Genomic DNA, 12,759 nt, shown 5'->3' with positions numbered 1-12,759 from the left:
GACGAGACAGAAAAACTCCACACAGAAGGGGAGAACATGCATGGGTGTTCCCCCCCCCCCTGGTTAGAAGGCTTGGACAGAGAGTGAGGGGACTGAAGTTTGGCATGTTTGTTTCAATACTGATGGTTATTGTGTGTACTGATTATGTGGATTGTGTTTGAGTTGAGTTGGTGTTTATCAGTGTGCCACCTGTTTTCTAGTGCTGGGCTGCCATGTGGGTATGGAAGAGAGTGAAGCTAGTGTGCGTTCTTGTGTAATTGTAAGTATTTCTGAGTTACTTTGATTACATGTCAATGTGTTGTTTACAGAGTGCTCATCGTATGTTGGAAGTTGCTGCAGTATGTTTTGCTCCTGTGCTTGTGTGCTGAAAGCCATGTGAATACTAGCTTGTAATGAGTGATATTATTTCATAGTTGGGGCATTTTCCTCCCATATTTCGGGGGTTCTCTGTCAAGCATATAGTCTGCCAGTCTCTTAAGATAAGTGGGTCATTGATCCAATGGTGTAAAATACTGTAGTTTCTATAAATACCTGTTAATTGACACTCATCTGGGGGCTTTGTGGGTTTGTACTGTTTAGGTCCAGTAGGTGTCACTGTTGACTAGAGATATTATCTCTAGTAATTTTTCATTTGTTTGTCTTTAATTCAGTTAGTGTTTACTTTGTATCCTATTTTGGCTCAACAAGCCTCGAAATGGGCACAGTGAGGTGAGGGGGGGGGGGGGGGGGGGGGGTAGGAGACGTGTCTCTCTTGGAGAATTCAGCTAAATAACAGCTCTGGTATGTTCATGCTGTATTCGCCATTGACGTCAGTAGCTCAGAAAAGCTGCATTTGAAATTTGAGCTCCAGTTTAATTCATAATAGAAAAGGGCGTAGTTTATCTCTCTAGATAATAATAGTGTCACCAGCAAGGTTACTGTCTGCTTCCAAAGCAAAATATTCAACTGAAAGACGGCAGAGCCAGTACCCATCCACACTGGTGTGTTGATTCTGCCTTTTTTTGGGGGGGCTTTTTATTATTGTCCTTTGTGCCTACTTGTCCAGAGATGGAAGGAGTGATACCACCAAGAAACCTCAATTCTGTGAAAGAAATGATTGGGTCAGCTCGCAGTACTGCCACTGTTGAAGATAAAATGTCTTTTTATGACTCCTGGGCTGAAAACTACGATCAGGTACAGTTTCATTCAGAAATACTGTTTTTATTTAACAAATCCAAACCAAATGATCTGCCCACTGTTTTATATCAGTGGTCTTCTTTCAGTCTCTGTGTCTTTTGTAAGAATGAGCTAAGAGAATCTGATCGCAAATATAGGACTCATCAACGGTTGTATCGTTCATATTTATAATTATGGAGAGTTTTGTGTTTTTTTTTGTTAGATCTGACTAATCAAAAAAAAAAAAGTTGTTTAACCAAATTGCAACCCGTTTTCACATTTTATAAGGATGTGGCATTGGTGGACTACTATGCAGCAACTATAGCAGCAAAGACAGTTTCCTCCCATTACACTGGTGACCGTGGAGCAGCTGTTGTCCTGGATGTAGCCTGTGGTACTGGACTGGTGGCCAAGCAGGTATGGTCACTAAAAAGACAGCACAGCTTTGTTTGTTCACAGTGAATGAAGACACTGTAGAAGATTAAAATAGTAGATTAAGTAACTCCAAGTGATGTTCTATCATTAATTTCTTTTGTTGTTATCTTCTTTCTTGTTATATCATTTTCTGTCCATTCTTTAACTCGAGTGGCCTGAGTCCAACTGAATATGTGTGTTTTGCAGATGAAGGTGTATGGCTTTGGAAATGTTGTGGGTATTGATGGAAGCAAGGGGATGCTGGAACAGGCCCAAAAGAAAGGACTGTACCAAGATCTTAAGATTTGCTTTTTGGGAGAGCAGCGTCTACCTGCAGAAAAAGGTTGTGTAACTACAGAGCTTGTTTTAACTCCCCTCTTCACGGAAGTAACCAAACTGGTTTTTTGTTTTTTGCTGGGTGGAAAAAACCAAACCAAACGTGTCAGTCATTCTGCTATCGATTGTACTACCGTGTGAACTCATGTAAGGAGCTAAACCATAGGTTGATTTTAAATCTGCAGAAAGTGAGAATGTTCCCTTATTTCTTTCAAAACAAAAAAACAGCAAAGCAGTTGTACAACATGCATCATGTAATTTTCATTTGATTAATAATTTGTATTTACGGTAACACCTTTGGGGCCATTGAGGGACAGCCCGAGTTTTGGACAGCGCCCACGTATGCTCAAAATGAATCTCAATGTCATGCAGTCAAATCTTCCAACCTGAACCTGTATGGTACTGTCATAACGTCTTGTCTTTAATTACGTTTATTTTTTCACTGTTTTCTGCCGGTTCTTCACACCCTGCAGGATCATTTGATGTGGTTGTCATCTGTGGATCTTTGAGTGTGGGTCATGTTCCCGTGCATGTGGTTAAAGAGCTGTGGAGTGCCTGCAAACCAGGTGAAATACTGGGTGCACTCATCCACTCTGCATAACTGTTGTCATTCTTTATTTTGTCCATTTTATCATGTGTAAACAGGCATAAGTTGTTTTTTTTTTTAGACAAAGCACTCTATGATCACGTCCATTAACTACATTTCCACAGTAAAATGAAGTATGTTGAGGGAGCGCTGACTGTCTGTAGAACAGCTTTGCATCAGCTCTGCCTACTGTATACAACTTAGTACATCACAATAAGAAAGTCCCAGACAGGTCTCCTGTCCAACACACAGCCAACACAGAAGTTTTCAAATCACACATGCTCACATTCACATGTATAGGCAATTTAAATTGACCTACATTAGATAAACACTCATGTCTTCAGACTGTGAGAGAATGCTGGAGTAACTGAAGAAAAATCTATTCAAGCAAACAACATGAAAGCATTCAAATTCAAGGTCCTGAGGAATCAAACCCCAGGGTTTTTGCTCTGAGGCAGAAATACTAACCAGAACAACATTATGTTGCCCCATCTTGTCATATAGTACAGGGGCCTGCAACCTGCGGCTCTTTAGCTCCTCTGTATTGTCTCTCTGAAGCTTTCTGATAATTATAGGTACTGTAAATCAATTTCAATCCTTTTATCAAGTGGTTATTTTTATTTTGTTTCATTTGCCTACATGACTTATTCATATATGTCTACATGACTTTATTAAGAAGACTTCACTGGCTAAATCTGCTGCAATAACTAAAACAGCTTAAAAAAATGTTAGAAGAAAAAAACAGCCAGGCAGGTGAAAAAACAACAAACACCCAAAATGTTTGAAATGGTCAAGAATGGATCAAAAAGAGATCATATTTCTTAAAATGACTAACATGACTAGAGTAGATGAAACCAGTGAGAATGGAAAGAAAAATGGCTGAATGTCAAAATGACTAAAATAAGTAACGAGCTCCATCAGTTAAAGTAGGCTAGAAAAGAAAAAAAAGGTTAAAACAAAATTTATTCTAAATCGTAGTCTTGAAATCTACCATATATACATATACCATAACTATGTAAATAGCTTTCTAAACTGTGTGATCACTATCTTTTATGGTTAGATGTGCTTTGCAGCTCCAGAAGACTTTTATTTGCTGGAAAGTGACAAAACCGTCTCTTTTGATCAGAAAGGTTTCAGACGTCTCCTCTCTAGAGACTTTGGACAGTTCACCAGTCCATCACAGCTGGCCCCCAACAAAATCCAACGTCTGCACAGGGAGAACGTGCAAACTTTAGATTTACGGTCAGTGAAAAATGTGTTTGGGTGTGCTTGCAGGTGGCTACGTGTGCATGACGTGCAGACATGGCGAAGACAATCAGGAGTTCAGGGCTGCCCTGGAGGGCACACAGAAGCAGATGGAAGAGGAAGGGCTCTGGAGCTGTGTGAACATCTCTGTGGTGGAAAAGTGGTCGAAAGCAGTGATGGAGTCTGAGGACGGCTTCATTTCTGGTTCAGTGTACCTCTACAAAAAAGTGTAATGACTAGAAACGAATTCATTTGTGCATTGTGGAGGCCATAAAAATTTTTTTTTTAAATTAATTAATTAATTTGCAAGGAAAGGAAGCAGTGAATGAATAAATAAATGAAGAAAAACTGTGTTTCAGATATCATGAGTGGGCTTTTTTTGTATGGAGCAGGTTTCTTGACAGAAAAACCTGCCAAAATATCACAGCATTGTCTTCCTACAGTAAATTAATTAGGCCCCGTTTACACAACAACGAATTCAAGTGTATCCGTAAAACCTTCTTCACTTTTGGGGAGTTCCGTTTACACGGCACCAGTTTGCAGATGTACTGTATCCGCAAAGTTTTGAATCCGGCTCCCAAGGTGGAAAGATTCTTTCATATCAGTAGTTTAATAGTTGAGACTCACCCCTGATAGCATCCGGTGTGTCATCAGTCCATGCGGATGTCAGGTTCTCTCCATTTTCATCATGTTTATAGTGTATTGTTCTCTGCATACACGTCTGTGTAGTTTCATAACAAAATCAAGCAACAGCGCCCTCCAGTGGCCTGGCATACTAACTACATCGTTGTCTATGTGTCCGCTGCTGCAGTGTAAACGGACCCCTTTTTTTTTTGCGGATTAGGTGTTGTCACGTGAAACGTTGTCGTGTAAACAGGGCCTACGTCTTGCAATGATTCAAAGATAACAATTTTATGTATTTTGTCTGTGTCTGAAAGTCTGCAAGGTCAGTTGTCTTGAAGACGCCGTTCACTTCACAATATATTGTAACTTTTATTATTCTGTGTCCCAGCAAACCTCCACTTTATTCCCACCACCTTTATGTATGTATAGGCCTTGCCCCACACCAACATTTTTATAAATTTTGTTGTGTGAATAAAAGTATATTAGGCCTCATAAAAACTCAACATAATATTGTGTTTAACTACAGAAATCTACTTTAGACCAAAACAAAAAGCTATTGCTGATATCCTTTGTCAAACATCGTGCTTTGTCAGTTAATTAACACAAACTTCAATCCTGTTTCACAAACTCTGCTTGTTTGCTTATGTTTGTGCACATTATAAAGCTTTAGTTACTGCCAAAGCAGCTTTTAAAGCCACTTTGATATTGTTATGTTACATCTATTTGTAGCATATCATCACATTTTCACAAGTACAAACATTTTAAATTCCAATAAAACTCATGCAATCATGAGCTTGAAATAACAAAGACATGTTTAAAGTGCTTCAATGTTTTTCTGAAGGTTAGGACAGGGCTTTAGGAGTTCATCAAGAGGCATATTCAGATAACATTTTACGTGGTGGCTGAGTCATGTCAGCTGTAAATGTCATGAGGTTACCAGGAATAGGCAAGAACGAAGTAGAAATCACTGAAATTGAATATTTGGGTTTCAGTAGAATATTTGGGTTTCAGAATATCACCATTGTCAGAAAGGTCAAACTGTCCTGATATTAGAGGTGCCTCCGAGGCATTGTAAACTCTGATTAGTGTACGACCTTGACGCCGCACGGAAAGACAACACGTCATTCTTGGGGGGGGGGGGGTATTTTTCTCAGACCTGCTCTCATCCAGCTGGTTTATTCTCTGCAAGTCTCAATAAACCCTTCCTGACTCCTTGGCTTTGGCTCTGTCTCACGAAACAGTTGTTGGCCTCTCTGGGACATAAATTACAAGGTAAGTGGAAATGTTTCCTTAATATTTAACTTAAAACATTTTTTTTTTTTTAAAAAGTAGTGCCTTACCCATGAAAATGTTTGACTAGATTAAAAGTAATTGATTCGAACTTGTTGAAATAAGTAACACATTCAGGGCCATTTGTAGCGTCATAGGGGCCCTAGGAAAGATGCTGTTTGGGGTTCCAGAATGTCAAACTAGAAAGTAATGATTCCTAATCCTTTATATTTTAGAATATGAAGAAAACAACAGTTTTCCATACATACACTTTTTTTTTTTACTCTAAATAATAAAAAAAATAAAAGAAACTTGTCATTTAAACGGCAACAAAGAAAACAAACCAACATTAGAAACCACAGTCCTCAAATTCATTTCCTTAGCCAGTTTTATAGTTTACTCTGTAAACGGGGAATACAGAACAAAATAATCTTTGTTCTTTTTTTTTTTTTTTTATAAATATGCCAAGATGTCTCAAGTGACATCTTCACTTGAGACAATATATAGAGAATACTTCACCTACGTTTTAGCAAGCAGAAAGATCGAGTTATATTCTAAGAAAAGGAGCTTGGTTTAAACTTTTACTGAATCAAATGTTTTTGACTTACTTAGTTTTAATTATCCTCCCAGCTTACAATCCGAATCCTCTCTCATCTTATCTAGAAAGATAGGTAACCGCCGGACTTGTGACCTCAGTTTTGCATTTTCACTGTCTTTGGAATCTTTTTAAAGCACACAAACGTGCAAAATGCTGGAAATAAGAAAGGAAAATGTACATCAGATGTCTTACAACATAGTCATCATATGGTATTTTGACTTCCCCCAAAACAATACTCCAATATGAGCCAGCGCTGGAAAATATCTCAAGCAACATTTTGCACTGGTTGGAGGACAAGAAGAGAGAAAAACATAGGACAGAGACAGACGGTGTTTATTATGATTGTGAATCTATTCTTACTCTCTGCCCCGGTAAGACCCAAGACATGTAAAAACGGGTAATGGCGGGACATTAAAAATGCTAGAATCCTTCAGCCCTCGATCTTTGACACGTCACCCAGTTTGACACGTGGACCTACAATAGGCAGTGAACTTTGAAGGGTAAAATGTATCAATTTCACAACAAAGTAAGTCTGAAAGGTTGACTGTTTAATGTTTGACCAACACGAGATAACCCTGTGGTTTAATGTGCCGTGGGAAAAAGATAAATCATCAGAAACTGATTCAGCTGTCAACGGTGAAGACCTCAACGACTGGAGGAGGTGAGTGCGAGCAAGACACAAATTTTTTTTTTTTACTTTCAGCTATCAAATCATTCTGGGGCAGCAAGAAGATGTGTAACAACCAATATTGTCATAATGGTCAAAATAACTGTCAGGTATGTAAACATTTTGGCCATTTTGGATGTAATCAAACCAATATTGTAATATCTTGCCAGTAATGTGATCAAAAAGACAAAAATATTATAAAAATACGACGACAATAGAAGGAGGGTGTTGATGAATTAATACGACTACTATGTCACCCACAATACACATTTTTGATAATTGTACAAACCTGCAAAAATAAATGTAGTATGTATTACTGCAATATTGGCCACAGTTATTACAGGTTTGAAATTATTCTTTTTTTTAAATGCCACTCTTTTATGTAATAACTTGTTAGATGATTGGCAAAATGTTATTACAATAACAAGAGAGAGGGAAGAGTGGCAGTTCCTTTCCTTTATGTTATGAGGGTATGTAATCCTTTACTGCTGCATGGCTGCATGGTCAGGTGAAGGGAGGGGAGTGGTCCTGCATTACCCCTGAATCAGGAGCAGTGCTGGACAGGGCAGAAACATGTGGTTGAGCCAAAGCATGAAGGTGAACACAAGACAATTCTCGCAGAATGGGACAGTGATTTATTTTTTTCTCTGTTGAACGTTAATGAGAAATAATGGATTGTGCCATTGAAACAGAATTCCAGTGTGAATTATATTTTATTGAATAATATTGAATCAGTAAGACACAAACATGTCATACTCTGTGTGTGTGTGTGTGTGTGTGTGTGTGTGTGTGTGTGTGTGTGTGTGTGTGTGTGTGTGTGTGTGTGTGTGTGTGTGTGTGTGTGTGTGTGTGTGTGTGTGTGTGTGTGTGTGTGTGTGTGTGTGTATTAATGGGTATTAATTCGTGTGGCCCGGCAATGTATGTATTTTTATTTTATGTCATTTCCAATGTGTGAGAGTGAGCGCCCCGGTCATTTGGGTGGCTCTTGATCCCTGACTGGTTGACGAACCCTTAACTTAGAATATTTCTCTTATCTCAACAGATGGATGCAACAATACCAAGAACATTTGAAAATGCAAGGAAAGTGCTTCAGTCAGTGCACAAGAGCACTCTGGTCAAAGACAAACTGGACTTCTACAACATCTGGGCCGAGACCTACGATCAAGTAATGGAACTGCTCCCGCCACTGTACTGAAGATGTTTGGCATCAAGGAGGATTTTCTGTGTGGAGTTTGCATTTTCCTCGTGTGTTTATGAGGATTATTTCCTTGCAGTCTGGTTGCCTACCGCAGTGAAAGACATGCATGTTCGGGTGACTGGAATTCACATAATGACAACTTAGTTTGCCTCCACTCACCCACAACGTTAACTATAAAATCAGTATTGAGGGTTGAACACCTTTTCCTTATCGCCTCACTTATCTGAACGCATGTGTCTGATTTCAGGAAAATTACCTTGTGTGTGTCTGTCACCATTTAATCACAGGGTGACTCAGATACACGAGGTCAGGAATATGAGCTTTTACTTTGTGTTTGGTGGTTGTGTTGCAGGATATGAGTGTTCTGGACTTTCATTCACCAAAAGAAGCAGCAAACAGCATCTCCGCCCATTTCGTTGGGAACCGTGAAGAAGTTCACGTGTTGGACGTGGCCTGCGGCACAGGAAGGGTCGCTGTGCATGTAAATATCATCGCAGCATCGCATTTTACACAAATGAAAATCAAAATTGTAAAAATAATAAATTGTCATTAATTGCAGAACCATCTTCAAACAAAGCCACTTAAATGTTCATCCATGTTGAGCAGCTTTATTTTTTATTTATCTGTGTTTTCTCTTTGTAAATTGAATAAACTAATCGCTTCTGTGTTTTTCAGTTGAAAGCTGACGGGTTTCAAAACTTTGTGGGTATTGATGGAAGCACGGCGATGTTGGAGAAGGCCCGAAAGTTGAGGCTCTACCAAGATCTCAAGCAATGCATTTTGGGACAGCAGCCACTACCTGTAGCAAAAGGTGCAAATGTTTGTGAAGCTGCTCCGACTAGTTTTTAGAACAGAACAGAAAAGAAAAAGTGTCATGACTGTTTAATTTGGGCTTTTGGTCACGTATGCACCGTCTTTCAGAGATATGGAGAACTGCTGCTGTAATCAGACGAGGATAAGAGGAGCGTTGGTTCACTGCAGTGTTTTGTTTGTGTAACTTGTCTTCAACCTTGACGGAGCCGTCTGAAGGTCACAAAAATTTGTGAGCGTTACGTCAGCTTCACTAGATGATTCAACAAAATTAGCTGGTGCTTTGAAGAGCAGAGAAAGAAGAGGCAGATTCAGGGAAGGTGATCTTTGAGGATGATGAGGACACAAACTGAGCAAGAGCAAGAAGAGCAAGATTGACCTGATCGCTGATTAAGTGCAGGGGTGCCCAACCCCGGTCCTGGAGGGCCCCTGTCCTGCATGTTTTAGTTCTCTCCCTGCTTCAGAATACCTGAATCTGATGATGATGTCATCACCAAGGTTGTGAAAAAGCCCAATAACGAGCCCCTCATTGCAATCAGGTGTGTTGCAACTGGGAGAGCGCTAAACCCTGCAGGACAGGGGCTCTCGAGGACCGAGGTTGGACACCCCTGAAGTAGAGTAATGTACACAAACAACAAGATGCAGGGTTGCCAGGTCTGTGAGACAAAACCAGCCACTTGAAACCAGCCTACTACCAGAATTTCAAAGTGCAAAACCATCCATACTGCTTGCAAAGTGTATTATATGAATTACAAATTTACACCACAATTATTCAGTGACTGAATAATTCAGTGAGCCCTTATATGGTCTCCAGAGTATTATTTGGTCTCGTCCACAAGCTAAGAAAATCTAATTTAGTTTTTCAATATGAATCTTCAACAATTCTTTAATTTTCTTCAATATATGGATCGAAGATCAAACAATGCTTTACTACAGATTTAGAGATATTTTTGGGAATGAATTCAAAGAAAGTAATGAAGAGGAGACGTGAGGTGAGCCGAGAAACAAGACACCAGAAATTAGAAGAGAGAGAATGCAAATCAACTCAGATGTGAATCAAACATGAAGTGGACATGAACGAAGGAACCGTGAGGGGAAAGGGGACATGAAAATACAAAACCAGGCAACTTATTAAACCAAATGCAAGTTTGTCCTGTCAAAATTTGTGTACTCGCTCCAATTATTTATTTTTTGCGTTAACTTGTTTTTCTTCAACAGAATCCTTTGACGTGGTGGTGATTGCTGGAGCGCTCAGTGTCGGTCATGTTCCTGTGCTGGTTATCAGAGAGCTGTGCGACGTCTGCAAGCCAGGTGAAAAATCTGGTTCACTAAACAGCACTTATCTTCTGAATTGACTTTATACTGTTAGAATTAGTAAAACACACTTTTGGATCAGATTTTAATCTAAAACAAACCTGGGCAATAGAACACTCCACAGGCCTTGTGCAGCACTTTGATGGTCCCTTACCTGTATTAAGTGTAAATAATGAATGCTAGATAAACTTTTTTCTTTCATTTTGAGGGTGGAAGCCTTCCAGCTTTTTTTTTTTTTTTTTTTTTTTTAATCTTGTTCCTGTATGGACCTTTCCCTATGTCATAAGAATACATCGGTGAGAACAGGCAGATCTTGTAAAGTACAAAAGGACAAATCTTGACTTAACTGGCACAGTCCCAACACAAGCTCCAGTTTTTAGTTTGTTTATTTATGTGGCACCACCTCTGGTCTACAGGATCCCTCCATATTTGATATTCACTTTATTCAAGTTAGAGTTGCATGTGGCTGAGGTATACTCTAGTCAATGTTGAGCGAATGGACAGGTTGGCATAATATCATCCATGCACACATACACTCACACTTTGGATGAATTTACAGTCAATCCAGCACAGAGAGAACATAACCCCAGACAGAAAGGCCCCAAGCCTGTGAGGCAACAGAGCTGACCAGTCAACCAGCTGCCTGCCTGCAAATGATATGAACAGTGATAATACGAGTTATCTCAAAGCTGAATGTTATCCTTAATGAGTTCAAATGTTTGGGGTCAAATATCAGGAGCAGCGATTGCATGTATTTTACTCGTGAAAAGCCTTCTTGACAATATATTTTTTTCAAACTTGAGATTTGATTACTTTAATAGTATTTAAATCCCTTAATTATGAGAAATATGCAATTTAGAACATGTTCCTTCTTGGTAGGCAGATATAATGACAAAATGTTTCACACATTCACTGGTTTACTTCAATCCCTACAAGTGACATTAAAAACTGGTGACCTCCTGTTTGCTTTCTTAGCAAAGCACATCTATTAACCACATTTGAACACAATACCAGTTGCAGTCATTCTTCAAATATTGTCAATTCAAATGCATTTTCAGGTAGAAATCATAAAAGTCCTTTTCTATCATTAAACATGATATGTTGAATAACTGGCTCCATTAATCCACTGGTGGTCATCTGGTCATCTGATGCACTCTCCCTCACTAACACACTCTCTGTAAACTGTAGTACAGAGGGAAACTGTTCAGATTAATGCTTTATAAGGAGAAATGCAGGTTATATTAGAGTGGATTGGGCCTTTTGTTAAATCTCCCTGCACTGCCAGTTAAAATGTTTTTCCTTCTGTGTCCATTAGGTGGCACCATTTGCATGACCTCCAGAAATGGTCAAGACAACCTTCAATACAAAGCTGAGCTGGAGTCTGAAATGAAGAAGATGGAAGAAGAGAGGTTCTGGACAAAAGTAGCAGTTACTCCGGTGGAAAACTGGGAGAAGGCAACATCCGGAACTGGCTACATATCTGGCACGGTGTACTTCTACAAGAAAATATGAAGATCCGTTTAATGCAACCAAAGCTTCATCAGCAAACGCACAACTCAAATGTCAAAATCTGCTGATATTAGGCAATATCTTTAGTGCTTCCAACACATTTTTTCAAAACAGTAAACAACCAGGCAACATATATTCTATTTTAGTGAATGTTATTTTAATCTATAAAATTTAGATTCAAAATCATCTTTGAAAACATCTGCTTGACTTTGCATATACTCACTGATCACAGGCTTTAAATTAAAAGCAGATCTGTTATAAGATTTACTTACTGATGAGATTTCTGTAAACACTACCGACTGCTGTTGCTGAGTGTATTCCTGCAAACAAAATAATTTTTCATGTCACATTGAGCAGTTTTCCATTTCAATCACAATCTATCGTCTACAAATGATTTATGTAATTTATAGCTGCAGCTGAAGGTGCAGAGGTCGGCCAATTAAGCAATATTATAAGGTAAATCTGATTGTTTCTTGAAAAAAGTATTAGTATTGAGTGGAATTCATTGAGTTAAAGTGAAAAACTTTTTTTTTCTTGTTTCTGACTCAACTATGATACAAGTCAGTATCTTAGTATTCCAGTAATAGTTACTATGAGCATGCACATTCATATACATGCATATGACCACTACTAAAGATTCAAGATGTATTTTTCAACAAAGCACCATGTTTGAACACATTTTTGATTTGAGTACATATCAGAACTTTTTACTTTAGTACAAGGGTCAGAAAATATTTTTACTTCTATCAAAGTCTCTTTTTAACATATACAATATCTGTGTTTCTATTTATCTGAAGAATGCAAGTATTCCTTCCACCTCTGTGTATACCGTCTTCTCATCTTTTATACCTTCTTCATTTAGCACTCTGGATAATATGCATCTAAAATAAACTGTATCAATGACACAAAATTTCACCGTGGTACGAGTATTAAGTATTATTCCTTTAAGTAGATATATTTGTCTCCATTTATTTTTGGTTGTTTTGGTTCGCTTGTTTGTTGTTTCTCTCCACAGCATTCAGAGAATTGAACGT

At 38.7% G+C, this 12,759-nt stretch overlaps 1 protein-coding gene across 1 annotated transcript; it reads left to right on the top strand.

Moving 5' to 3' along the window:
* Window positions 1–907: 907 nt before the first annotated feature.
* Window positions 908–11,728, top strand: LOC308121882 (uncharacterized protein; the record flags this gene model as incomplete). The annotated part of the gene is made up of 10 exons (XM_080483408.1): window positions 908–1,173; window positions 1,444–1,572; window positions 1,777–1,912; window positions 2,379–2,471; window positions 3,767–3,963; window positions 7,937–8,059; window positions 8,445–8,573; window positions 8,768–8,903; window positions 10,121–10,213; window positions 11,532–11,728. The coding sequence occupies exons 1-10, from the start codon at window positions 1,048–1,050 to the stop codon at window positions 11,726–11,728; spliced, it is 1,359 nt and encodes a 452-aa protein (XP_080339534.1). The 5' UTR covers window positions 908–1,047.
* Between the last annotated feature and the right edge of the window lie 1,031 nt (window positions 11,729–12,759).

This window comes from Lipophrys pholis (genome assembly GCF_963383615.2).
Source record: "Lipophrys pholis genome assembly, chromosome: 16".
Classification (NCBI taxonomy): Eukaryota; Metazoa; Chordata; class Actinopteri; order Blenniiformes; family Blenniidae; genus Lipophrys; species Lipophrys pholis.
Note: the sequence above shows the minus strand (reverse complement) of the source record. Positions and strands in the feature narration are given on the sequence as shown.